General features: G+C 53.2%; 1 protein-coding gene across 5 annotated transcripts in view; it reads right to left on the bottom strand.

Annotated features, from left to right (window-relative positions):
* Nucleotides 1-26,775, bottom strand: part of MICAL2 (microtubule associated monooxygenase, calponin and LIM domain containing 2) — a 212,789-nt gene that overhangs the window by 61,746 nt on the left and 124,268 nt on the right. Inside the window, exons 22-27 of one of the 5 annotated variants that reach the window (XM_053673113.1) lie at nt 19,039-19,146; nt 17,750-17,936; nt 16,388-16,476; nt 12,751-12,853; nt 2,233-2,416; nt 547-737 (exon numbers count right to left, since the gene is read on the bottom strand). In XM_053673113.1, the coding sequence (XP_053529088.1) occupies nt 547-737; nt 2,233-2,416; nt 12,751-12,853; nt 16,388-16,476; nt 17,750-17,936; nt 19,039-19,146 (862 nt within the window). Of the gene's footprint in view, nt 1-546; nt 738-2,232; nt 2,417-8,826; nt 10,144-11,109; nt 12,854-16,387; nt 16,477-17,749; nt 17,937-19,038; nt 19,147-26,775 lie in introns of those variants that run through there. The other 4 variants (XM_053673116.1, XM_053673114.1, XM_053673115.1 and 1 more) reach the window with 4 other exon arrangements.

Raw genomic sequence — 26,775 nt, 5'->3', positions numbered from 1 at the left:
CAGTCGGTCCATTTGCTCACCTGTGCCCAGGGCGTCACGACACTTACCTCACAGGGTCGTCCGAAGATGGCCCATGCATGGGGCAAACCCCTGCCTGTCCCAGGTACTCAGTGAAAGTGTGTTTATTGTTCTGTAGGTCATTCTCCTGCATCCCACAAGCCCCAAGCACTGGTACTGGCCCTGTGCTGCCCCCAGGTCTCCCTGGGGAAGCTGCCCTACCTGGGGTGGCATGTGCTCCCACAGCAGCTGAGCCCACCCCCCTTCCCTTGTGGAATGACGGAAGGGCCCCTCCGGAGATACGGAGGAGGCAGGAAGGAGACTGCTCCAGGCAAGAGGGTCCTGGGGCCTCCTGGGTCAACCGAGGGCAGCCAGGCCCCTCGGCCATTTTCCTAGTTGAGATTCCAAAGCTTCCCATGAAGAAGGAGGTGGGCCTGGGTTAGCCCGACTTGCACCCCAGCCCCTGAAGTCCCAGCCTCACTGCCTCTGAGCCTGGGGGTCACATCGCCTATCACTGGGGCCGCCCGTGCAGGAGGGCTCACTGCTCACCATGCAGAGCTCTGGGCTCCTCGGGGCTCTGGGCCGAGAATGTCCTGGTCTGGGCCTCCCTCAGGGAGCTGTGGCGAGTGAGGGGATGCGTCAGGGGGGCGGGTTCTGGCCGAGGGGGTCTTTCCTCACAGGGCTGTGCGGTGGAGGCCTCGCTGCTGCTGCCGCCACCAGGGTCCGACTCTTCGTCCGAGCTGGAAGGAGAGGAGAGAGGGGGTGACGGAAGAGCCCTGCCGTTCACCCCCCCAAGGCCACAGTGTGCCCTGCCCACCACCACCTCCAGCAGGCCGTGGGGTTCAAGGGCAAGAGTGGGGTGGTTAGTTAGCCCTGCACCCAGCACCTGCCTCAGGCTTTGTTGTGGGCTGAACTGTGTCCCCTCCCCAGATTCATATTAAGTCCTAGCCCCTAGTACCTCAGAAAGTGGCTGCATTTAGAGATAAAATCTTGTAAAATGTACTTAAGTTAAAATGAGGTCATTAGGGTGGGCCTTAATTAGTCTGACTGGTGTCCTTACAAGGAGAGGAGATTAGGACTCAGCTGGGCAGAGCAGGAAAGACATGTGAAGACAGCCGTGTACACACAGAGGAAGGAGAGGAGCCTGGAGCGGGCCCTTCCCTCCCTGGGAAGGAGCCGACCCTGCCCACACCGTGACCTCACACTTGCAGCCTCAGAACCGAGAGGAGAAATCTCTGTGGTGTAAGCGGCCCGGCCTGTGGTTCTCTGTGGCAGCCCGAGCAACAAGTACAGGTGCGGGTCAGGGCAGGGGAAAACGGCCCGCAAATGTGCGGCGAACTGTTGGTCCTAACCCTTCCGACCTTTAAGTACTGCTTCGGAGTGGAAGGGGGAATGGAAAAGACTGTCTGGGGGTGGGGGAGTGGGAGTGTTTAACCTGGGCTTTAAACGACTGATGACCAGCCCAAGCACGGCCCCAGGGTGAGAAAGTGACATGGTAGTAAATACATATCTCACATACTTCCTCTCTCTCTCCATATATATATACATATACACACACAAATATATGTATACACATATATATGTGTGTGTCTATATGTATACTTGGTCTGTGTTTATGCATATGAGGCCTATCCTTGTATATTTGTTCTCTCTCTCCATATATATGCACACACATGTGTGTGTGTATATGCGCGTATACATCAATATGCTTCTTTTTACTAGGTCGCTGCCCCTCATCCATCTGTGGGCTTTGGTCGGCTGCCCATCCATCAGGCTGCCCGAGCCTGCCCGTTAACCCTCGGGAAGCCTGCCTTGAAATCCCGGTATGTGGACACGAATTGCCGGGTGTGGGCTGAGGGAGGCCCGCACAAAGAGACGGCCTCTCTGTGGGCTGCTGTAACGCCCCGTGTGGAGAGGCTACAAGGGACAGCAGCTACCCGAGGCTCTGGCTCCATCCTGAAGTGGGTACCACCCTGCACCTCCCCATCAGATGGACCAATGTATTCGCCTTTGTTACTTAAGCTAGTTTGAGTCGATCTACACAGTCTGCATATTAATTCTTTGATCTTATGCACTCTGTAAAACAGGTGCTGCGATTGTCCCCATTTTACAAACGAGAAAGTGGTGGAACAGAGAAGTTGTACTGTAAGTAAGCAGGGAGAAGACCAGCTTCTGTTAACACCCCCCGCCCTTCCCAGCCCATTCCGCCCCGCTCCCGCAGCGGCCCCAGCACACCTGCTGTCGTCACTGGTGACGAGGACACACACAGCCAGCACGTCCTGCCCGGCCACATCCTCCCCGGGGCTGATCCTCACGGAGGTCCACTCGGCAGGTGGGGGAGAGGTGGCTTTGCCTTCCCCATCACCAAGCTCCGGCTCCTGGACGCTCTTGGGCTTCTTGGGGGAGGTGGGCTCATCTGCTGAAAGGAGAAGAGGGTCTAGGGAGAGGCGGCATGAGCAGCCCCGCAGGCACCTGTTCCTCCGGCAGAAGTTTGGGTAGGCTCCCGGCCGGGGCTGGAATCTGCCCCTGGCTCCACACTCCCTCCCTGCAACAGAGCTGGGTTTTGCCCTGTGACCTTGTTGTTTGTCGCACCACAGAGCTGGGAGGCACCTGCCTGCACAATGGACTTGAGGCTTGACCGGGAAGCTTGTTTTGATCAGTGAAAATCAGTGGATGCAATGTGACTGGCGGCTTTCAGTGGCCTTGCTGTGTGGTGTGTCCACCCACACTCCTGTTACTTGGCCATAAGAAGAGCTTGTTCCAGATGGCCACTGCCCCTCACGCCTAGGTCCCTGACTGTGGGCACATGGAGCAGGTCTGGAGCCAACCTGTGGCCGGAAGCCTGGCCAAGTCCATGAGAGCCCAGGCCTCCCTTAGACCTGCAGCCTGAAGTGGAGCCACCCAGACAATCTGCAGACCAGTGGGCAAAATAAAAAAAAAAAAGATGCTACAAGCCACGGAGATGTTGGAGGCTTTTACACAGAATTACTAGAGCAGAGACCTGACTCCGTGCGTGGCTCATATCTGAGCTCACGTATGTGTGCTCGTGAGCTGCTTGTACAAATACTTATACATTCAACAGATGCTACTGCTCCAGGCCCGTGCTAGAGACTTGGAGATGAATCAGCCATTGTCTCATGTATGTGTGTATATGCGCGTATACATCAATATGCTTCTTTTTACTAGGTCGCTGCCCCTCATCCATCTGTGGGCTTTGGTCGGCTGCCCATCCATCAGGCTGCCCGAGCCTGCCCGTTAACCCTCGGGAAGCCTTCAAGGACCTTTCGGTTTCACAGGGGAGATGAGGCACATTCGCAAATGTCTACGTTAGAAGGTAGACCACCTAAGAGTGAAGCCGAGACAAGGTGGAAGGAGACAGATCTGACTTTCGTGCAGCAAGGCACCAGTTTAACTCGGTTTGAGGAGGAATAGGATTTGAACACACAGAGCAGAGAGAGGTGGTGCTCCAGGGGTGGTCTCCTGAGAGCAAAAGCAACGTGGGGAAGCCCTGCCATCTGCGTGGGAACAGAAAATAAGTCCTCGGAGCTGGAGGGCACGATATAAAAGGAACCAGATGGAAATGATGGCCTCCACGTCAACCCAGAAGGGCCTTGAGGGGCAGGGTGGAGGGTGCAGTGACTGCAGCAGCAGCAACCAGTGAGAAGTGGAAGGTGGGGGTGGACCGTGTCGGATTTGCATCCTAGAAAGACTGTTCTGGTTGCAGAGTGGAAGCTGGACTGCAGGACACGCGCGGAGCAGCGAGAGAGGCTGGTGGGGAGACTAGGGGCGAAGAACGTGCAGCTGGAGGAGGGGAGTGAGGGAGCCAAGAGGGGTGAGGCAGGATGGGGCCGCAGCAGGCAGAGGCCACCTGTGCCTGGCTGCAGTGGTCCCTGCCCCCCTAGGCCCCTGCAGCCTAGGGGGGCAGCCAAACCGGCACAGAACATTCCTGTCCAGTAGGGCTGAGAGGTGGAACAGGGTGGGGCCTCTGAGCAGCTTCCTGGGCTTCTGGAGGTCTGGGGACATGGCTGACTGATGACCCCCTGAGTACTGCATGGTCAGGGCCAGCATCTCTCACAGCAGAGCCCAGACATCAGTGGAGGGGCTGGGTGGGGGAGTGGCCACTGGGAGGCAGAGACTTTGTGGATAAGAAGCTGGTGCTTTCTCTGATCAACACCTCGCCCAGGCAAAGGGCCTCAAAGGAGGCCTTGCTCTGCCCTCCCTTCTGCCCCATGTTCTGGACCACAGCTGGGTTCTCTGGATTCAGTGCCGGCCCTCGAGCTTGGCCTTCTAGACACTTCCTTTTGTCCCCCAAGGCTCCTGCCCACATGCACACACCCCGAGGGCTAGCCCCAGTGGTACTGGTGGGGGTCCTCGCAGTGACCTACAGGCAATGCCAAAGCAACACCAACTCATCGCCCAGCGCCCACATGCTGGGTTAACACTTCGTGTCCATCACCTCCAGCATCCTGGCAACTGAAGGACGGGATTACCATCTTCGTCGCCTGGGTGGAAGAACACGGAGTCCAGAGAGCAACTCAGCCAGGTCCACCCAGTGAGTCAGCTGGATCGGCCACTGCTGGGACACGGAGCGGCCCGGGTGAGGGCCCAGAGTGTGCCCTGCCAGGCCACCTGCCCCAGGCCCGGCTGGACTTTGCCTTATCTGCAGGCATAGGGGCTGCCAGGGGAAGGAGGTCCCATCCCACGCCACCCTGGCCAGCTGCCCGGCCTCCGGGAGGGAAGCAGGCCCGGTCAGAGCTGAGCATCGCAGGCTCCTCCCAGTGCCCTGGCCGAGCACTTGCTCCCTGGTGAAAGATGAGGCCGCGGGGGCAGAGCCAGGCACTGCCCTAGGAGGTGTCTGTCCTCACACACCACGCCCGGCAGCCAGGCCCTTTCCGGACTAGGCCCCGCTGCAGAGTCCGGGTGGGGACCCTCGTCCCGGTGCCGCTGGTGGGATTGTTCTTGTTTCAACCCAACTCTGGAGACCCTTCCGCTCTCCCCCAGAGCCAAGGGGGACAACATGTTCTCCTGTGTCTTGCTATTAACCCCATGTTACAGGTTAGGAAACTGGAGATTGTAGCCCTGGGAAGGTGAAATAGAAGCAAAATCAAAATCCCCCTCTCCCAATTACTCAAAGGGCTCAGTGGAGGGGGCAGGACAGGCCATGTGAGGGTCCTGCCAGGCTCTTCCTCCCGAGCCATGAACTGACGTCAGCCAGCCCTTCCCTAGCCCAAGTCGGCCACAGGCACCCCAGTCTGAGGTCCAGGCCAGGAGGCAGGGCCTGCCCCTCCTTTATTAACTCTACAAATATTTATCGAAGGCCCCATATGTGCCAACCATGGTGCCATCTGTTGGGGTTATGAATGGTCAAAAGAAACAAAGATTTCTGGCCTTGAGGAGGTTGTGTTCTAGCAAGAGGAAGAATAAACAATGTACATAATCGCTAAGTGAATTACATAATAGGTCGGAGCTGATAAATGCCACGGAAAACTGTCTCCCCAGGAGAGCTGGGGGTGCAGGTTGCAGTGTTAAAGGTGGCTCTCACTGGGAGGGAGACACGGGAACAGGGACTTGAATAATGGGCAGGGTCAGCCACGTGGATGCTGGGGAGGGAAGGGCACTCCTGGCAGGGGGAACGGAGCACAAAGGCTTGAAGACAGAGAGGGGCCCAGCGCGGCTGGGACACAATGTGTGAGAGCAGGAGGACAGCAGGCCCCAGTTACAGGGGCCAGGCCACAGGGAGCTGAGTCCATTGCAAAACTAAAGCAGAACTGAAACACCCGCTGGCAGATGGCAGGAGGCAGGAAGCAGGAGGCAGGAGGCAGGAGGCAGGGAGGGTTAAATATTATCGGCAAACTGGAGACAAACAGATGGTGCCTCCCAGTGTGCACGGAGACCTCTGTTTAGTTCCCAGCCCAAGGTGTTGCGTCAGGTGCTCTGAAGCCCCGCCGATCTAGAATGCCCAAGGGAGTCTCCCTCAGGATATGCCCTGCTGTGAAGACCAGGAAAGTGCTAGCTAGAACTCAGCCCGAGAGCTCCTGCTGCCCTGTGAGTCTGGCAGGCGTGCTCACCAATTCGACCTCCACGGAACCCTGTACTGCTGAGTCGGCACAAAGGCTGAAGTCCAAGTCCAGCTCTTCCCACGTGCCAAGGCTGTTCTGAGAGCAGCACCTGACTCCTGGCCCAGGCCCCTGGGACTCTCTGTTCCCATACAGTTGAAGACACCACTCCAGATGACCTCGCTGGTATCGGTGAACTTCTCTAGTATCAGTACCGGCCTCCGGGGTGCCACAGGGAGGTGAAGAGTTTATGAGATGCCGCACATACAGCGCTTGGCCCCATGCCTGGTGCAGAGGAAATGCTCAGGCGGTAACAGCTGGCCTGGGGCTTCCTTTACTTGTTTAAGGAATTAGAGAAAAAGCTGTAAAAGTGAATGAGTTTGCAGAAATAAAGGAGAACAGCCCACCCACTCTGCTTGACCTGCTTCCTCTACTTAACATTCTGGTTGCATGGAGATCTGTTGCTTCGGCTGGGTTCTTTCTTTAGGACCAGTTCCCTGGGGCAGGATTACTGGGCCAGGAGGCCAGCGCCCTCTTACGGATCTCAGTGATCGTTGCCATATTGCTTTCCAGAAAAGATGGTCCTCATTTGCTTGTATTCGATTCCAGTTACTCAGTTCACATACATTTTTTTTACCATCTCTTTTACTTTTTTTCTTTATTAATTCAGTGGGTAGAGCATAGTGTTGACATTCCTCTTGTACATGCTTATTCTTTCTGTTCAGCGCTTACTTTTTAATTTGCTCAAGTGTGAGCTGCCCAGGCCTGGCCTCTGCCCACCTAGCATTGGGTTTTAAATCAATGAACATCAAACCGACCAGTGACAATGGTGCCAGGTGTCTGGAAACACCTGCTTTGCCTGAACATTTGAAATGTCACAGCGAGGTCCTTCTTTGTTATCACATCTAGTTCAGAATTTTTTCTCTTTCTGACTGCCTGTTAAATATTTTCATTTTTATTGTTCCATATTAAGTTTTAAAAATGGACATAGATTTGCGCCATGTTTTTCCTATGCAATTTTTTCTGGCAGGGGTTTTAAAGCTTGGCAAGTTAGCTCCCCAAGATATAATCAATGCTCGGTTCTACTGAATTCTGTTGTTTTACTTTTTCTTGATTTTAAGTCTTTAATCCAATGTTTCAGGAATGAAGAATACTCTAGTAAATGCTTATGTAAAGTATAATATGCAAAACAAAAACTCCCCCCAAACAAACACACCGATTCAGTGAGGTGTGGGGAAGCCCGCCTGACTGGAGCTCATTGAGCTCCTTTACTAGAGAACTCGTCAGGGACTTGGAGGTGCCGACAGATGGAAACTTTGGGAGGACTGGCAGGGGCGTTGTAAGACATTTCTCATACTGTGTGACTATGAAACCTTTTACTCACAAAAGCTCGTCTTGGAGCTGGTGATGTTCCATTGCCACACTTTGGAAAACGTTACTTTAACCCACCAACATCAAACGAAAAAAAAAGCAAAGCCAAACCGTAAGCTCCATGAGAGCGAGGCTGTATCTGTTTCACTCCCTGCTACAGACCTAGCACGACGCCTCAGATGCTCAGTAATGAGTTGAGTAAACAAATGAGCACACGTCAAATGAGGCAAGCACATCAAGTCTAGTCCATAATACTGGGATACAAACACTCCAAGATGCAGGGAGAGGCAGGGGCTGTGTGTGGCTCACTGCTACATTCCCAGGACCTAGAATATGCCTAGAGCATGGTAGACATTCAGCAAATACCTGACCAGATACATGAATCAAGGGATGAGTCTCTCGCCCAATGCAGCTCCTGACTTCAGTCCCTAATACCCTTTCATCCATGGGATGGGAAGTGTGTCTCACCTTGGTCATGACCCCAGGGAGCTCTGAAGCTGCTTCAGGAGCCTGCAGCTGGGCTCAGGGGCCCAGGGGCCTAGAAATGCCCCCTTGGAAGTACAAGGGCCCTTGGGAAGTTCACAGCTGGGTTTTCACACCATGGTCAGACGCCCGGAAACACTCAGCCTGGCAGTGGCAGGCGTCCCCGCCCCAGGGAGGATGAGGACCAGACTCTGAAGGCAAGTGGAACTCCAAATCCTTCCTTTGAGGGCATCCTGGAGTTGGACCAGAGTCGGCCATGAAACTGTCCTCAGAGAAGCCCCATGACCAGAGCCCTGCAGCCTAAGACACAGAGTCATTGAGCCTTTGGGGGCAGGACAGGTCTCTCAGGATCACAACTGGCTCTTCATCTAGATGAGCACGCCTGCCATGTTCACTGCCATCCTGAAACCGGTGTGTGATCCTGCCTCCTGACCTTTTACCTACCACTCAGCTGGGCCAGCGAACCCCTTTCTGGAGCAAACTTTGCTACACAGGAACCTAAATAAGCATACAGTTCCTAAGTACCGCCCTCCGACAGGTCCATGCTTGGATGTATGGGGGCGGTTAGGGTGAGTAGCTATTAAGACAGTCTGTTCCTTTAAAAAAAAAAAAGGAAAGAAAGACAGTCTGTACCCAACAGCTGAGGTGACACCGGCCCTCACCCGCTGTGTCCCACATCTAGAGCAGAAAAGTGCCATGAGAAACAGACCCCAAAGCCTGGCCCAGGAGCAGTGGTGTCTTTTTCCAAATATTACCCCTGGGTAATATTTACTTTCATAGCGCCCAGCACAGTCCCAGAGAGTCCCGGTCACCACCAGTGCAGGTCCCGCAGGCAGTTTAGGGAAGCCTGACCCCTAACCTAACTCCCATGTTTTAGGTTGGAGCAGCTTCCATGGCAAAGAAGAGAGGAAACAATGAGCTTTAGAAAGAACCATATTTATTTTCATTTACAGCATCAAATACCATAAATAAAGCTAAACATTGGTTGCTGTGTGCGAAATACAGGGTTCCATGTGGCACTGTAAATGACTGCTAAAGGTCCCAAACATGCATTGCGATGGGTGGGGCAGGCTAGCTAAGGAGGAGGCTGAGGGGGGAGGAGGACACTCTTTGGTTGACATTCTATAAAGGGAGGGAGACTCTGCAAGAGAAGATAAGACAAGAGCAATGACTTTGTGCTGGCTAGGGTCTGCACCGATGCAGGGGGCGACGCAGCATGCAGGGTAGTGCAGATGGGCCTAGAGGTCAGCGTGGCTCTGGGCCCCGTGCAGCCGCATGCACCACCTGCAGCCTGAGACCGAGAGGCCTGGCCTACAGTAGCTCCACGGTACTTGGCGTGGTGTTGCTCTTTAAAAGCATTTTGAATGTCCTGCTGCTCCCTGTAAAGAGTCAGCAGGGAAAGTGTGCTCTGCACAGAGCCAGGGGGCCATTGCAACTGGCCGCTGCGGGCCTGGGGCTGAGCTGAGTCTTTTCTCAAAGTCATCCCTGAACTGTGACGTGATTGCTCTCGCGGAAGTTTCTCCTCATCTGAGACTCTGGGAGCCAGGGGACATACGAGGGGCCACGGCCAAACCGTTGGATCTCTAGTATAGACTGCAGCAGAGGAAGGATTTGCTAGGGAAATTGTAACGATGGGTTCAAAATTCAGAGTATGGATCAAGCTGATGATGAAACCTGGGAGTATTTTTTGAATCTCTCCAAAAAGAGACACTTCTGGTTTTGATCAGTGACATTAATCATCTTCATGTTAGAACAAGTTGAAGAAGATGCTTGTATGCATGTGCTTTTTCAGAGGCTCCAAGACAAAGGAGTTCTTTTCCAAGGTGACAGAGCCCACCCCCCGGTACTGTCTCACGCTCAGAGGTGACCCTCCCGGGGAGGCAAGCGGCTTTGTAAGTGCAACTGGAGAAGCAGAAGCGCAGGCCACAGGGGAACAGAGGGCAGGCGGGCGTGCACCTGGCGTGGGCCGGGCTGCCAGCTCGGAGGTAAGTGGAATCAAAAACACCTTTTGAGCTGGACACCACCCCACGCTGTTCACCCCCCATGCCCCTGAATGAGTCCGTTAGTACACAAGACACTGCGGTTAGCACAACCGATGCCACGGCGGGGAGGACGGGGTGCGGAAAGCAGCTTACAGGTTAGTCCCATTCTCTGAAAATTGGCAAGAAAACCAGTCACCTCAGAGCAGAAGTGTGTCAGCCAAGAAGTGGGTGTAGCACTGGAAGGCTGAAATGGACTGACGGCCACAGTGTAAGGTTGGAAGGAGAGAGACAGAAAAGAGAGCTTAGTTTAGGAGGAGAAAAGGGAAAAGACGGACAACAAGGGAAGACACAAGAGTTGACAATAAGGCAACCATCAAACAAGGGGAATCCTCCCCAAACGAGTCATCACTTCCTTTGGACAGATGAACCTTTCTGGCAGTGAGCAGCCCCTCAGCTCCAAGAGCGAGGGGGTGTGGTTTGCATTTGCAACAACCCCCGGCTCTCTACTCAGAGCTCCACGTGCCCTTCGGACCCCAGGCCCCCAGTAGCCCTGACCCCTTGCTGGCCCCAATTTTACTCTAGAGTCTCATATTCACTTGTGAGTCCATTGTGGAGGCTTAGAGGCCTCCACCCCCAGGACCCACTGTGTGTTCGGTGCTGCCCACCAGGAAGGTTCAAGGTCTCAGAACAGTATACACATCTCAGGCTTCAGATGAGCACAACCTGTCTCACCAGAGCAATTCAAACCAGTCTCTGTATGGCCACAAATGACATCCTCAGAGATGCTAACTGGGGCTTCGCGGGGCGTCCCACAGAGCGTCCCAGATTGCCCCGAGCTGATGTCAATGACAATGGCACAGCTGTGCTTGTGTTCACATTATGACCTGCAGAATTTACTTTCTGGAATCAAACATAAGATGAATCAAGGGCTCCTCCAACCTGCTGAAAATTTGGGAAAATGCAACGCAGGTTGTTGGACTAAGAACAGCTCCAACAAGGACGGACGTGTCAGTTCCCATAGACTTGGCCACAGCCGTGCCCTGTTCTGCCCAAGGACTTTGGGGAAGTGTTTCTAAAAATGCCTTTCCCCTCTTCTCATCATATAGAAACTTGTCATCTCAAAGCTCTCAGGAGCTCTGGTTCCAGATGCACACCAGGCTGCCCCCTTGCTAGATCTAGAGGAGGTCGCTAGGGTGACAAGTGCATGGAGCTGTCTCCAGTTGAGCTGAGCAGGGCAGAAGGCCTTTTTCTATCAGCCTCTCCATTGTTCAGCCCGACTCGGCAGCTGCGGTGTCCAGGCAGGGAGTGGGGGGAGCTTTGGCCTCCTCCAGACTCCCGGAGGGAAGAATGCAGGTAGGCCAATGCTTGTTTTTGTCCCGAACAGGGCACATTTCTTTGCATCAGTCAGTAAACAGCTTCCACTCCCAGTTTCCCCTGCCAATCAAGATACAGGGGATCTTCCCCCTGGAGGTCAGGCACATTCTTTTGCTAGGACAGTGTGAAAATAAGTGGTCTCTGACAGTTCTGACCAAATAAGCACAGCGGCTGCGTGGCTCAGAAGCCAGCATGTCTGAAGCTGTGCTCACTGGGTCAGCCGTGCTTCCCAGAAACATTACCCTGAGCTGTGAACAAATGCCCTCAGTCCCAAAGGACGTGAAATGGGAGGGCAGATTCTTCCCTCAGCCTGACAGTTATGGACCCTGAGTGGCCTTGGCTCAGACTGCAGCCGCAGGGGACACGGCTCCTCCTCAGCAGGCGCTGCGCAGGCTTGAAAGGGCCCTGCGTGGTCTGGTGCCACGGGCTTCTGCTGCCCTTCTCACTAGTGCCTGTGTGTAGCCGTCTGTGTGAAACCCCATGGTTCTAGGTCATTGGGCTACGATCTGCTATGGGGCTGAGCCGGGGGGACATTAAGCTACTATTTTACATCAGAGCAAGAGAGCAACACAGGCTTCCTCCCTCTGGGAGGCCATGCGACAGCTGAGTACACACTGCTATGTCCTGTGTGATTTTTAATTCTGCTTTGTTATTCTGCTCTGCCACGCTTCTACTGTTCTTCTGCAGTTATGACACTTCCACCGCTGCAAAGAAATTGCCCCCTCTCGACAAGTGGCCTCTTGGTATGCAAATCGGAAGGCACTGGTCGGTAGAGGGCGCGCTCCCTTCCTTTATATAAAACCCTGATCACTGACGTGGCTGACTGGGGCGTGGAAGGGGTTTGTAACACCGGTTAAAAACTTCAAACTCGTGTTTAAAAAATTTGACACACAGGATAAAAAAGCTCTTTTTCTTGGCTTATCAAAAGTTAAAAATTGAAATGTAAACCTAGACATACAGCTCACTTTGGTATAAAAGAAATGCAAATCTATAAAAAAACATCCTTCATGTCGTGCTGGTCCCAGCACTGTGAGTAGACGGTCGCCCTGACCAGGCCGGGGCCTGTGGCCAACTCTTCGGCGGTGAGCTAACTGGTTCAAGGATGCCCGGCTTCCCGACCAGCGCCTTAGCTCACAACCAACAGGAGACCATCTGCCCTGGAAATGTGAAGGCCCCTGGGGGCGGCGCCCCTCAGTGGAGCTTGACCGGGAGGTACCGCAGCACCCGGTCGCGGATGCTCTCCAGGGACTCCTCGGACTCCCGGTACATGGAAGCCAGGACCTCGGAGAGCACCCACAGGAGGGGCAGCCCGAGGCTCAGGAGCTCGTACGTGTAGCAGTAGTTGTACGCATTGTCCCTGAAATGCAGGCCGACGGAGCGCAGCAGTCCCCGAATCCGGTTAAGCAGGCCCCGGGGGACGTGAAGCAGGCCCCAGGACAGCCTGAGAGGCCAGCCTAGCGCCTTCCTAAAGGAGGATGTGGGGATACCTGGGGGGCTGCCCGCCGGCGGGCCGAGCGCGGCGGCTGCACAGGAGCTTTCCGTGGGAGGGTCTGGCCGAGGGGCTTCTTGCTCCTTCCACATCTCCTTCTCCTGGGAAAGATCAAAGGAAGTGCGGTTAGTCCAGGATGCTCAGCAGACCCCTCTGATAAAGCAGACGAAGAGAGCCACTAAAAATAGAACTTGGCAGACCCAGCCCCACAGAGAATCTCAGCGCCCTTGATGAAGCGGGGCGGGACTGGGGCGGGACTTGGGCGGGACTTTCCTGGGGGTAAAGTGATGGAAGGACTTGCTGTCCTTCAACACACACACCCCTTGATTCCAGCTGCATTTCCGGTGATCCATCCTAAGTGAGTAATTCGAAATATGGATACATATGCACGTACAAAGATTTTCACTGTAAACATAGTTGTGAGGTAAAAATATTAAACAATATAAATGTTCGACAATATGGGACTTAATAAGTAAATTATTGACCACTCTTTATAAGCACCAAAGATTATGCTCCAAAGGAATTAAAAAAAAATTTTTATTTTTATTTTAGAGAGAGTGGAAAGGGGTGGAGAATTGGAGTGAGAAAGAAACAGCAATTGGCTGCCTTCTGCACGTGCACCAGCTGGGACCCAAAGCCCACCACCCAGACACCTGCCCTGACTGGCGTCAAATGCGTGACCTTTCAGTTCGCAGAGTGACGTCCAACCAACTGAGCCACACCAGCCAAAGCACTTTGAAGGAATTTTTAATGTCATGGGAAACTGCTGTTTCTTTTCTTAAATTATATTTTACAGATTATGCTATTATGGTTGTCCTGATTTTTTCCCCTTTGACCCCCTTCACCCTGCACCCTCACCCCCTCAGGCAATGAATGCCCCCACCATTGTTCATGTCCATGGGTCATGCATGTAAGAAAATTGTCCTTGATATAATGCTAGTAAAAAAAAAAAAGAGAACAGTAATAGTGATAGGATTTTTTAAAATATATTTTATTGATTATGCTATTACAGTTGTCCCATTTTTTTCTCCCTTTTATGCTGCTTCGCCCTGTACTTCCCCACCCACTGACATTCTCCCACCTTAGTTCACATCACGGGTCGTATGTATAAGTTCTTTAGCTTTTCCATTTCCTATACTATCCTTAACTTCTCTCTGTCTATTTTCTACCTACCATTTATGCTTGTTATTCCCTGTACCTTTTCCCCCATTCTCCCCCTCTCCCCTCTGATAATCCTCCATGTGATCTCCATTTCCGTGATTCTGTTTCTGTTCTAGTTGTTTGCTTAGTTCATTTTTCTTTTTGTTTTTTTAGGTTCAGTTATTGATACTTGTGAGTTTGTTGTCATTTTACTGTCCATAGTTTTGATCTTCTTTTTCTTAGATAAGTCCCTTTAACATTTCATAAAATAAGGGCTTGATGATGATAAACTCCTTTAACTTGGCTTCATCTGAGCAAGCACTTTATCTGCCCTTCTATTCTAAATGACAGCTTTGCTGGATAGAGCAATCTTGGATGTAGGTGCTTGCCTTTCATGACTTGGAATGCTTCTTTCCAGTCCCTTTTGGTCTGCAAGGTTTCTTTTGAAAAATCAGCTGATAGGCTTACGGGAACTCCTTTGTAGGTAACTGTCTCCTTTCCCCTTGCTGCTTTTAGGATTGTCTCCTTATCTTTAACCTTGGGTAAGGTAATTATGATGTGCCTTGGTGTGTGCTTCCTTGAATCCAACCTCTTTGGGACTCTGAGCTTCCTGGACTTCCTGGAAGTATATCTCCTTTGCCAGATTAGGGGAGTTCTCTTTCATTGTTTTTTCAAATAAGTTTTCAATTTCTTCCTCTTCCTCTTCTCCTTCTGGCACCCCTATGATTTGGATGTTGGAACTTTAAAGTCTTCCTGAAGGTTCCTAAGCCTCTCATTTTTTTTTTTTTTTTGAATTCTTGTTTCTTGCTTCTGTTCTGGTTGAACATTTATTTCTTCCTTCTGGTCCAAACTGTTGGTTTGAGTCCCAGTTTTCTTCTCATCACTGTTGGTTCCCTGTACATTTTCCTGTATTCCACTTTTCATAGCCTTCACTTTTTTCCTCTACTTTGCTACCATACTCAACCATTTCTGTGAGCATCCTGATTACCAGTGTTTTAAACTCTGCATCTGATAGGTTAGCTATCTCTTCATTGCTTAGTTTTATTTTTGGAGTTTTGATCTGTTCTTTCATTTGGAACATGTTTTTTTGTCTCAGCATGCCTGTTACACTGTAAGAGGAAGAGCCTTAGGTGTTCACCAGGGCAGGGTAATCATGTCAATACGTCATAGCGCTGTATATGGGGAGGAGTCCCAGAGGGAATAATACCATTTTCTTGGCTCTCAGCTGGTTTTCAGTCACTTCCTCTACTACCCACAAGCAAATTGGGCCCTTCTGATGCTGACCCCCAGGAGGGTGGGTTTGTGTACATTCTAGAACCCTGTGGGTCTCTCCAACAAACTCCTGTGAGGCTAGGAGTTCCTCCTGCCACCTCAACCCCCACAGGTTTTTTCAGTCAGAGGTTTTGAGGCTTTATTTTTCCACACTGGAACCCTGTGTTGTGCAGTCTGATTCGCTCTCCAGTTCTTCCTTCCCGTTTATCCACGTGCAAATGTGGGACCGCCCAGTCCTCCAGCCACTGCCTTGCCGAGCATCTTCTCTGCCCCGGCTGCCCATCTCCACCCCTCCTTCTAGTCTGGATCAATGTTTCTTTAACTCCTTGGTTTTCAGACTTCCATATAGTTTGATTTTCTGGCAGTTCTGGTTATTTTTTGTCTTTAAATTTGGTGTTCTTTTTTTGGTTGTGCAAGGATGCAAAGTGTATCTACCTATACCACCATCTTGGCCAGAAGTCCTCACCATCTATAGTAATAGAATTCTGACTAAGATAAAGTATATTCATATAGGAAGAAGTCTAGAAGGAAATGTTTGTTACAAAATTATGGTTTTCTCAGGATAGAGTGATGATGAGTGATTTAACTTTCCCTCATTATATATCTTAATTTTTTTATGCACTTGTCTACATTGAGCCTATATTAATGTGTAATAAAAAAAAAGTTGTACATTGTGGATCTTTGCTGGTTGTTGTGATTAGTCAAGCCATAGAAGGTATTTACTAAGAGCTGCCAGAGGGGGCACTGTAACTAACTGTCCACAGGCCCTGATGGCTCATCCCCTTGATGACATCTAAGGACCAGGGGAAAGGACTTGGAAATCTCAGCAAAGGACAGCCCCATACCAGGCATCCCTACAAACAGCGCCCAATGGTCTCATGGTGAGGAGCAGTGGGGAGAAGACAGGACTCAGAGGACCATGGGAAGGTAATCAGTAACTTTTGCATTCCTGGCATATGAGAAAGCTCTTCTGGGCTCCTCATGAGAGGCCAGCATGGCCACTCACCTGGGAACTGGCATCTGGTGGGATGTACCCAAGGGGCTGGCTGAACAGACGGAGGCAAAGGGACCCTTGACACCAGGGAGTAGAGCTCTCTTCTCCATCTGTGGGTGTCGGTCCTTCTGGGGTCAGAAATGTTGGCCTAATGTGGAGGAGCCCTTGGAAACCTTCTCCCGTCTAGGGGCCTTCCCTGTTCCAGCAGTTCTTTCAAGGCAAAACGTACCTCTCTTTGTTGCTTCAACTCTGCCCGCCTCTTTCGTTGCTGGCTATTGGTTTTACAGTGAATGAAATGAGCCTTGCAGAAGAACTTGCCTGTAAAAAGAAACACACACACACACACACACACACACACACACACACACAAATGTTTTCTCCTGTAAGCCAGAGCCACAGTAGACCTGAGCCAAGTGCCCACCACTGACTAGGTCAGAAAACACCAGTAATAGAAACAAACCCAGGACAGTCACCCCTGGGAAGGCATTTCTGTCACCTGCCTTGAAGTGGCCATGAGATGAGGCACAGGACCCTTTGCTGCCTCAAGTCAGGGTGTAGAAATGGGGGGCTCCCAGGCATGGGGCCAAAACCCTCAGATAATTCAAAGGCCAGGTCTCTTCCCATGACCAGTTGTCAAGCAGCAAAATGGACAGCAACAGCATTTCTAGCTCCTTGTCCTTTCTGAGGCCCTGGGGGTGGGAAGGGCTGTAACTGAGGGCAGCAATGATAGGTAGGAAAAGCCCAGGTGAGACACACACTGAGCCACTGGCTACTGCCCAGGACCTTGGGCACTTTCTAGAAAAGCCTTCTTTGCTCACCATTACATCAGTAACAATAGTGATGGGAATAATGATAATAGGAAAAACACATCACATAGGACTCACAATATATCAGGCACTATTCTAAATGCTTCCCATGAATTAACAACCTTATGCACTAAGTACTATTATTATCTTGATTTTACAGATGAGGAAACTGAGCAACCAGGAGGTTAAGGAACACACCCAAGGTTGCACAGCCAGTAAGTGCTACAGGCTAGATTTGAACCCGGCACTTTAGTGTGAGGGTCTTAACCTAGGAGCGCTGCACTATACTGTCTCTCATTATACCTGACAGCGCAAACATCAAGGGCTGAAAACTGGAAAACAACCACACGTTGTAGTGCAATTCCTTTATCCACACCCTCTGATCAGCCACATATCAGAGCAGATGTCATTACAACGTTCCTATGCTGTCATTTACTGAGCCCTTATTGCAAGAGCAGCATGGTGCAGAGCCCACGTCTCTTGACCACACAGGGGGCGTGGAAGATGGTGAGACTGAACGAGAAAACATGCACAGAGCACAGAGCACACAGCACACAGCGGGCGCCCTTCAGTGCCAGAGCTCACCAGGTGCGGGCAGCTTCCTCCTCCCTCGGGGGCCCCTGCCCACCACAGGTGGCCCCCTCTCTATCCAGAGGAGCTCCAGGCTCCCTGAACTGTTTCCAGATGACACTGTGCTCCCTGGGAACTGTCGGGGGTCCCAGAGCCTCTAGAGGACCAGGAGCCCAGGCCAGACACCAGCACTGTCCCTGGGGGACGGTGGCTACCTTCGTCAACATCAAAGGCGTAGGCAGCCAGGCGCAAGGTGGTGGCACAGACGCTGCAGCGGAAACACTCCCGGTGGAAGAAGTGGCCCTCTGCGCTGAGCCGCTCCATCACGTACACGCGCTTCTTACAGAAGTAGCAGGTGTCGCTGCCACCCAGGTTCAGGGGAAATGCCTTTCGCATCGTTTCCTGCAGGGGACAGGGCAGCAGGAGAGAAGAGCAGTGGGTTGGGGCTTACACAGAGTCTTCCAATGCAGGGCTGGGCTTTCAGAAGTTCTGGCCTGAATCATGGGGATGCCATGGGCTCCTGTTTCCTGCTCACAGCACTGCAGGTGCTGCAGCCAAGAGTGAGTGTGGGGAGATACGCCCCCAGCACAGGCCCCAAAACTGCAGGGGCGGCTGTTAATTTTATGCCCAGGCAGGCTAGCCGCAGGGTGGGCCCAGGATGGGCGGGCTGTCCCCTCACCTGGCTGCTCTGGTTTTGATGGTAGTGATGTCCCCTGGTTTAATGGAGTGGGCATCTTTTACAAACACGCCTGCCCAGTGACACCCTCTCTAGGAACCTGTCCCAGGGGTTAAGTGTTGTCTGGATGTGGAGTGAGCTCACTGAAGGCATGTTTTCTACATCCTTGTCCCCCTGCAGTGACTTAAGTCAGGCAAGGAAGACAAGGAAAGTCTGTGGCATCCAAACTGTTTAAGAGAACTGCAGGAAGGGAGAGGCCGTGCACCATAGCCCACCAGGCTGCCAGGCGAACCCCCAAATGCACGGGGTTGGGGGAGAGGGAGCAGGAGGCCAGGGTGATTCTAGGGGAATGTGCCAAAAGGAAACCAAAGGAACTGCCAACTCAAATCCCTGGTGACGGCAGAGAGTGCCCTTGATTGGAGAAGGGGAGACCCAGAGAAAAGGGATGTTCCTCCATTACTGAATGGTCAACCTGGTACAATGGGCTGCTTAGTTAGGACACGAAACATTGACAGTAAGGCATGGCCGACTGTGTGGACAGCCTCGCCTGGGTTTTCACTGAGATCCCCAGAGCCCCAGGCAGGCTAGAAGAGGCTCTGCCTTGTGAAACAACCCCAAGGTTGCCAAGTGAGGTTTGTCTTTAAGGAAATGTACCCGCTCCCACCCTGGCCCGCACTCTGCTCTGATCCAGCCCATTGTCAGCCCCTCTTGTCCACAGGAAGGGGCACCTTGAGAGAGGGCCAGGTGTCCCCTCTGCATCCTAGGCGCCCTCACTGGGAGTCCAGGGCCGGAGCCTGTGGGAGAAAGCTGAGGGATGTGCATTCTTACCAGGTCTGGAGAGGTAGCCTGGGCCTTAGGTCTGTGATCATTCATGTACAGATTGACCAGGACTTCAGCTGCAGCCCCTATTCCGCTGGACACTTTCCCTACCGTCAGCTACCCAAGAGCAGAGGTAGAGGAGACAGAGAGAACAGTAAGGCCAGTGAGCACCGAGAAGGAAAACACAAACAGGTTGGATGTGGGAGAGGGCTCCACACCCACATGCAAGGAGCGCCTGACAGGCAGACCCAGCCAGGAGCGGGCAGCAGGCACTCCGGAGATGCAGCAAAGGCCGGAAACAGAATCCTGTGACCCTCAGTGAGCCAGGTGACTCTGCAGAACTACATACCCTGGGGGTGCGGGGCCTTCAGTAGTCATTGAGCTTCTCAGTGCGCAGATGGGGTGAACTAATCCAGAGAGAGGAAGGATCTATCCAAGGCCACTTAGCAAACAAATGCAAGATTCGGGACCATACTCAGGTCTCCTGACCCCACCCCTGCTGCACAGATGCCTCCCCACTGTCATTCTCCTCAGTGGCTGGGACAACTTGAAATGGGAGTGAGGCCGCCCCACACTGGACAGGTGGAGGGATCGGGAGGAGGAGCCTCACCGCAGGCTCCAGCAGCAGTGCCCAGAGGGCCCGGGGCTACTGCTGGGCAAGGCCAGCCCAGAGTCGAGGAGGCGGCCATTCCACTTGGGCCCTAGGACCCCCGCCTGATGATGGTGATGACACCCCAATGTGTCAGGGAGCCGGGGAAGGGTGGGAGCTGACAGCCCAAGCAAACGGGGTACAATCATACACACACTGCCCCCCAGAAAATGCAGCCTGATCCCCCTTCCCCCACCAGCTCTGCAAGGCCACCCCAGGAATGCCACAGCCTCCTGTGCAGGGCACCCAACATGCACAGCATGAGATTCTGTAAACGCTGTTCCTGACCCCATGACCCTGGAGGGAGGGAGGCTCCAGGCCCTCCCCCAGCCTCTGAATCCAGCTCCTGGGAGATGTGGCCAGAGACAGCTGTGACTTAGGTTGATGGCCCTTGGGCACAGACTGACAGCCATTGGGAGAACAAGTAACAGGCACTTGTGTGGAGGTAGAACACCCTCAGTCTAAACCCAAGACTGCTTTTGAGAGGCTATATCTAATCCCAGAGCAGTAAACCTCTAACACACAGCAGGAAGTTCAGGGAAGAGCTGCTCTTACAGCTCCCCACCCCCTGTAGCGACACCCGCCCTTGAACTGAGTTGGATTCCAGCAAAAGCACAGGCACTACTAGGGAATGAATGGGAGGGGCCGCCACACAGGCTGGAAGAATGACACTTGCCCCCTTCTCACTAAGGTAACCTCAACCTAACAGCAACCTTGGACCCACCACTCCAGCCCATGTTTGTGGTTCTGGGGCTTGTAGAGAAAGAGGCGATGGGCACCCCACCCCACGACTCAGACAGATGGGACCTCTAGCTGCCAGGCTGTTACTCCGCTCCCAGCCCCAGGTTCCCCTCCCCTGCTCCAGCTGGCCAGGCCTAGGAGAGATTAGGATTCTGCTTTCAAGCACGCTTTCTGCAACTTTCAGGGTTTCACAAATGCCAAAAAACTTGGCTCCCGCTTTCCAGAAAGGTTCAGGTGCACTGGCTGAGGACAACCTGCCACTGTTTGCCTGGTGTTCCATCCCCTGCTAAGTAAGGCCCCCAGGACAGGCCTGGCAGATAGGGGCTGGAGAATACTAACCACACCTCCTGGGTTTACATCAAAATGAAGAGAGGAAGTCAGATTTACCTCCCTGCGGCCACCTCCCCTGGCTTCTCTGGAAAGGCACGGCGGTGCTGCTGCTGCCATGATAACCACGTGCAACTATACCCCCCACCCCTGAGTTAGCAGAGATGGAGACTGTGCTTCCTGGGGCTTTGCATACGAGTCGCTAATGAGACCTTATTAACCACTTAGCTAATAAGCATTTCGCATCACTGCGCTTCTGCGCAATCACGACTTAGGGAGCAATTAAGGAATCATGCAAAGGCCTGGGAGGCTGCTGGGGGTGCTGCTGAGGCATTTCTGTGCCATTGTGAGCCTGCTCAGTTGCTGCACGAGCAAAGGGCACCGTCCAGTCACCTGGACAGGGGATGCAGGGTGAAGACCGCACCTGGTCACTCATTATGAGCCCCAAAGGCTCATTCTCCCAGTTGCACCCACTCCCTACTCTGTGACAATGGCCTTCTGAAGAATGATGGAATGAGAGCCTCCTTAAGGGAGGCAGCAGTGGGTCGCCGACCCGCCCTTCCCAGCCTGATGGAAACCATCCCAGAATCACCACTGGTCATCCTCCAGAGGTGGACGGGGACTTGCTGGAGAGGTCGCAAGGAGACCAGGTGACAGAGACTAAAGGGTGAAAGGGGGCCCATGAAGCACACCCCAAAGACCAATGTGAAGGTGACTGTTAAAGTGGGGATCACAGGTTATCTTCTGTTTTCTGACAGCAGGACGCCTTATTGGCTCCCCGAGAGTACAGGTGAGCCCGGCCAGCCCTGTGCTGGCTCGGTGCTCCTCAGACTCTCAGTGGTGAACGTTTTCTTTTGAATCCCTCATCCCTGGTGGCCAGATACTTTGGAACACGATAAAAATGAATTAGCAGAAACGCGATCACGCACGTGGGTGTGTGGCGATGCCACATTGCTTTGCCCGAGTCTAATGTGTCCTCTCACTGGCTGTGCTCCCTGAGTCACGGACTTGCACCTCCCCGGGGGCCACGCGTTAAGAAGTTGGGCTGCTCTACCTGACCAAGGAATTACCAGGCTCTCTGGACCCGGAGAAAGAAACGGATGCTCAACTCGTGGGGAAACTTCCAGAAAACTCAGCCTGGTATGGACCTCAGAGTAAGATCTGGAGGTTTTCCACGTGGAGCTTCGTGCACTGAAAGGGACCGTCACCAATGGGCCATCGGGGTGGGAATAGTTTGTCAGATGTGAAGGTGGGTAACTGAGGGTGTGACCAACGACGATCACGCCCCCATCTCTGGTCTTTTAAGAGTTGTTGATTTTGGAGGGCATGGGACAGTTTTTCATAACTGTTTATGTGTCTTTCAGTATTCTTGTAAAACTACAGAATTGGGCTACTTTTCACCCCCTTTTCCCATTGTAAAGTCTAATTATTTTTCAGCAAATTCGAGCAGGCTGGAATGGTTAAAGAATCTGGGGACTCCATCGTCTCACATGACATTCGATTCACCTCACACACACCACTTCTCTCTGTGAGCCTTGCTCTTGACTCTGTACAATGGGGAGGCCACCACCATCCCAGCAGGGCTGCAATCGGGGGTCATCAAAGATCCTGGGCTGTGCCTCGCACGGCCCTGGGCTCCTGCGAGCCCCTGGAAGGTAGTTAATGAGTCCAAAGCAGCTTCACATGTCCATATTCTGGGCCTTCTCTCCTCGCTAGGCGGCCATCACTGGGAGAACCCCTGGTTGCTTGGGTTTCCTCCTCTGCACGAGTAAGAACAAGGGGCTACCTGGGATGAGCATCCTGGCTTTGCTCAGCCCAGATGCTAACATGGTGATGTACCTGTTGTGAGGTAAGAAGTTCCACCATGGGCTGCCCAAGATGCCTGGACCTCTGCAAAGAGGCATTCCTGAGGCGATCTTATCACCCCAGCTTGGGATGTGATGTCGCTGCCTGGCTCCTGGAGCCTTTTTGACCTTGCTCTGAGCCAGCCTCTCTCCCCTGTGGCTGGCATTCCCCGATGTCATGACTCTGTCTCATTTACCTCTATACCCCTGGCTCAAGGCAGATGCTCTGAATGAAGGAGGAAGCAGGCACCTGAGACCTTTCGTGTGCAAATAATGGTACTGACCCACCCTGGGCCTGGAACTCTGCCACAAATACCAGGTGTCCAAGCTTTGCTTCCCTGCAGAGCTGGGCCACCTGTGGCCACCTGGCCTGCTTTGAGCATCATAAAGACCACACGGGTCAGGCAGGGGGGAGAGTGAAGCTTCCGGTGCCTCAGCCCTGGGGGCTCATGAGATGGGGAGGTTTCCACAGGCAGGGCCAGAGGACATTCCTCACTGAAGAGTCCCTGCCTGAGAAACATCGGACAGCAGGCTGGTGGACCTGCGTCCTCAGCCATATGCCCAGGGTAGGAAAAGGGAGGCCAAGGATTGAGACTGCCTTCCTTGAAGGGGTCTGGATACTACATAGTCAGAGCTGGGACACAGGCAGGCCTTTGGGTCTGTCACCTGCCCTCCCTCCAACCAAGGGGAGCCCATATCTGCGCCTTCGTCCCCTCATGCCAGGCTGATCATCATATGCATTTAACACTCATGGCCTGCAAGGTGGGTCTTATAATATGTCCCCCCCCTCCCCCCTGCAGCTGAGAGCAACTGAGGTCCAGGGAGTCACCAAACTCACTGGATGCCTCACTACTTCTCGGTGGCTGGGATGGAAATGAAAACCTAAAGGTGACTTCTTTGCCTTTAGAAAGAGAGGAATCAGCCTGCATTTTAGGTAAATAAATTTTTTTCTAGAAGTCTCTACTGGGGAAAGAGCATATTCATCAGATACTTCAGGCATTTTTGACACAGGCTATGCATTGCATTATTCCAATCACCCTCCACTCTACAGGCTACAACACTAAGGGCCTGAGAGGGCCACTGACTTGTCCAAGGTCACACAGCAGTTGGTGCATTGACTGCAAGTGTGACTCCGAGCCCACATCCTTCTCCCTGCAGCACCCTGCCCCCCTTCCCCCCGAGACACACCAGCACTCTGCACATGACAATCCCCAGGCTGGACTGCACAGACAGCACGTCCACAGAGCCACCGCGCTCTGTCCCTGGGATAGGGAGGACGATGAGGTTGGAGGCAGCCTTGAGAACTGTCTTGTATCCTTGGGACAAAGGCGGATTGCCCCTTCAGATTGCCCAACTTCTCTCTGATATGCAAATCTCTAGAGTAAACCCGGCAGATCCAGTTTTAAAACTACCTGCAAGGGTAGAGGAAGCTCCCTTTGCAATGCACCTTGCTTTTTCAACCGGGAGGACTAACCCAGTCCCCAGGCCAGTGAGGCCGTCCCTCTTGCTCAGCTGTGCACCTGGCCTTGGCAAATGGCGAGCAGCCAGGGCAGAAGTCAAATGAGCAGTGGCCTCTCTTCTCAAATAAGGAAGTTAACTAATGAATGATAGGGGCTGACACCACTACAGGTGGGCTGGTTGGAGGGGCTGGTGGAGTCAAATGGTGCGGAGGATGTAAGAGAGGGCGTGGCTCCACAGTCTAAGGTCTTGAAAGACAAGACTCTGGGGTAAGAATCTGGGCCCTAAAGGAGCAGACCTCAAGGTTCTCTGTAACTGTTCAGTCCAAAAACCAACAAATGAACCAAGGAACGCCCAGCAGGATCACTCTGAAATCGAAGGCGGAACATGGATCTGAGAGGGTGGGCTCGTGCGGCCTGGAGGCAGAGTCGGTGACCCAAGGTTTTGTCCCTGTGAGTAACAGAGGCTCTTCGTGGCCCGTTTGGCAAGGTCTGTTCCCCAGACCCTCAGAGTTGCAGTGTAGGGCTCTAGGGCAGGGACAGGGACATGCCGCCTGCCCGGAGGCTGCTAAGGACCGAGCACCAGTTCCCGAGGGCACCTTCCTTCCTCGGGCTCCCCTGACCTGAGGCAAACTTGAGTTGCTGGGCAACGAGGGCAGTTTCTTTCCAGTCTGTTGGAAAGGAACATGAAGGCCCCAGGCTCTCTCTGGGAGGGAGGCTCCTTGAGCCGCACCCACACAGAATGAGGTTGTTTGTCCCCAGGTTGTCACCTGCTTTAAGGGACAGGCAATTCTCTTCTCAGAGGAGACCATCACTTAGAGGAGATTCTGCTTGTGCATAGCTGAATCAAGGGTCGGGTGTGGTTGGGGAGGGAGGGAAGTTGTGGAGTGGGGGTGGCGGTGCAGCTGGTGATATCTTTTCCAAGAACCTCACCACTCCAGCCCTAACTGCCTACGAAGGCTTCACAGTGGATCTGGAGGGGTCTGGGTGTCAGGTCCAACCTGGGTCCTTTTCACAAATGGAGAAACTAAAACACAGAGAGGGCAAGTGGCTGGCCCAGGGTCTCGTGGTGGCCCTTTCTAAGAGCTCCCCAATCATTCCCAGGCACACTGTGAAAGGCACATAAGGGTGGAAGCTATCAAAATACCCCAATTACACCATCACTTGATGGCCAAGGTTGGCTAAGGAGATGGGGTAAGAAAAAACAGGGCACCATTGTTCTAGTACAACTGGGGAGAAATAAGGAACAGAGCTGTAGAGGTGGTGGCTGGGGACTGGGGCTGGGCATCCCAAAGGCCGCCCCACTGGCAGCCATCCCTGCGCCTGGGTGTGGAGCTCCACACGGACGCAGCCTCTGGGCTGCTCCTTCTGAGGAGCCTCCATTCACACAGGCCTCTGTGGGAGAGAGAAGAGAAGGCCGGGCTGGAGCCCGGAGCCCCGGGCACTGGTCTCGTCCTGGCACCTTGCTTTCTCTTCTGCGGCTCTGCTCCTGCTCAGGTCACACTCTCCCAGGAAGAACCTCCCACTGCCCCAGTAAACGGCTCCTTTTCCCTTAGATGCCGAGTCCCTGCTATCCGCTAGTTTTCCCATGGGAAGGTCATCTTAGCTTCTGGCATGTTATGTAACTTACTTCTATATTATATGATTGTTGGCTGTTTACTTCCCCTGCCAGGCGGCGAGCCTCATCGGGGCAGGAATGTGACTCCTGTTCACTGAGGCACACCCCAGGACCTGACACGCCTGACACCAAGCTGTCACTCAACAAATATTGTCAAATGAATGACTGTCTACCATTGGCCTAATGAGTGACTGGTACTGGGTAAAGTTGATTGAAGAGCCCATTGGAGAAGCAGCAGCCAGGACCCCCTGGGATGACGTGTGGTGCTGATGTGACAGGAGACATGCCCAGTGACCAAAGTGCCTGGGGTCAGATGTGGCTGTCAGACTCTAAAGGCCACACATGTTCCCAGATGAGGCTGCCTTGGTCCATCGCCTGGAGAACTAATACCAGGGACTAACACCCGCTGGCAACCTCACCAGGGAAGGCTGGGGAGCATAATGACTTTACCCCCAATGCTGATAAGGCGGCAACCAAGCCAGGCTGTCCTGAGGTCAAAAGAAAAGCAGGGGCAAGAAGGAGCCTTGACCAGGTCCAGCCAGAGGGAGGCCCGGTCAGAGACGGCCAAGGGGAGGGCCCACTGCCCAGGCAGGAAGGAGCACGAACTGCCTGTCTGGGCCCAGGTGCCCTCACCTGTGTCATCCTGTCAAGGGTGACAATGACCTTTTCCACAGCAGGAAGTACTCCCCAGGGAAGGGCAAAAAGGCTACTCGGAAGCCTTTTAGTGAGAATGCTGACAAAAACGCCAGTCTCCACCCACACAGCTCGCTGTCATGCAAGCCAGGAATCACTCTCTTATTGATGAGAAACGTTGGCCCAGCAGGTCGGGGCACTTAAGATCAGACACCGACCAAGGGCTGACCTGGGACAAGACGTGGGCCTCTCAGCCTTGGCTGTTTTCGGTGAACTCGAAAGCAGAAAGTGTTTGGTTTCTCCATGTCACTTCCTGCTGCCAGTCCAGAGATGTGTTGGGGACCTTGCAGGAGGTGGGGCTGATAAGATTCCTTGCTCCTTTCTTGGAGACCCTACCCTCGCCATCCTTTCCACAGCAATGGGCATCAAAGGGCGTGGCACCCCCACTACACAAAAGGAGGCGACTCCTAATTCCCT

This window comes from Artibeus jamaicensis, unplaced genomic scaffold (genome assembly GCF_021234435.1).
Source record: "Artibeus jamaicensis isolate MK-2021 breed Jamaican fruit bat unplaced genomic scaffold, CSHL_Jam_final contig_797, whole genome shotgun sequence".
Lineage (NCBI taxonomy): Eukaryota > Metazoa > Chordata > Mammalia > Chiroptera > Phyllostomidae > Artibeus > Artibeus jamaicensis.
The sequence above is the reverse complement of the archived record's forward strand: the minus strand, read 5'-3'. Positions and strand labels throughout refer to the sequence as shown.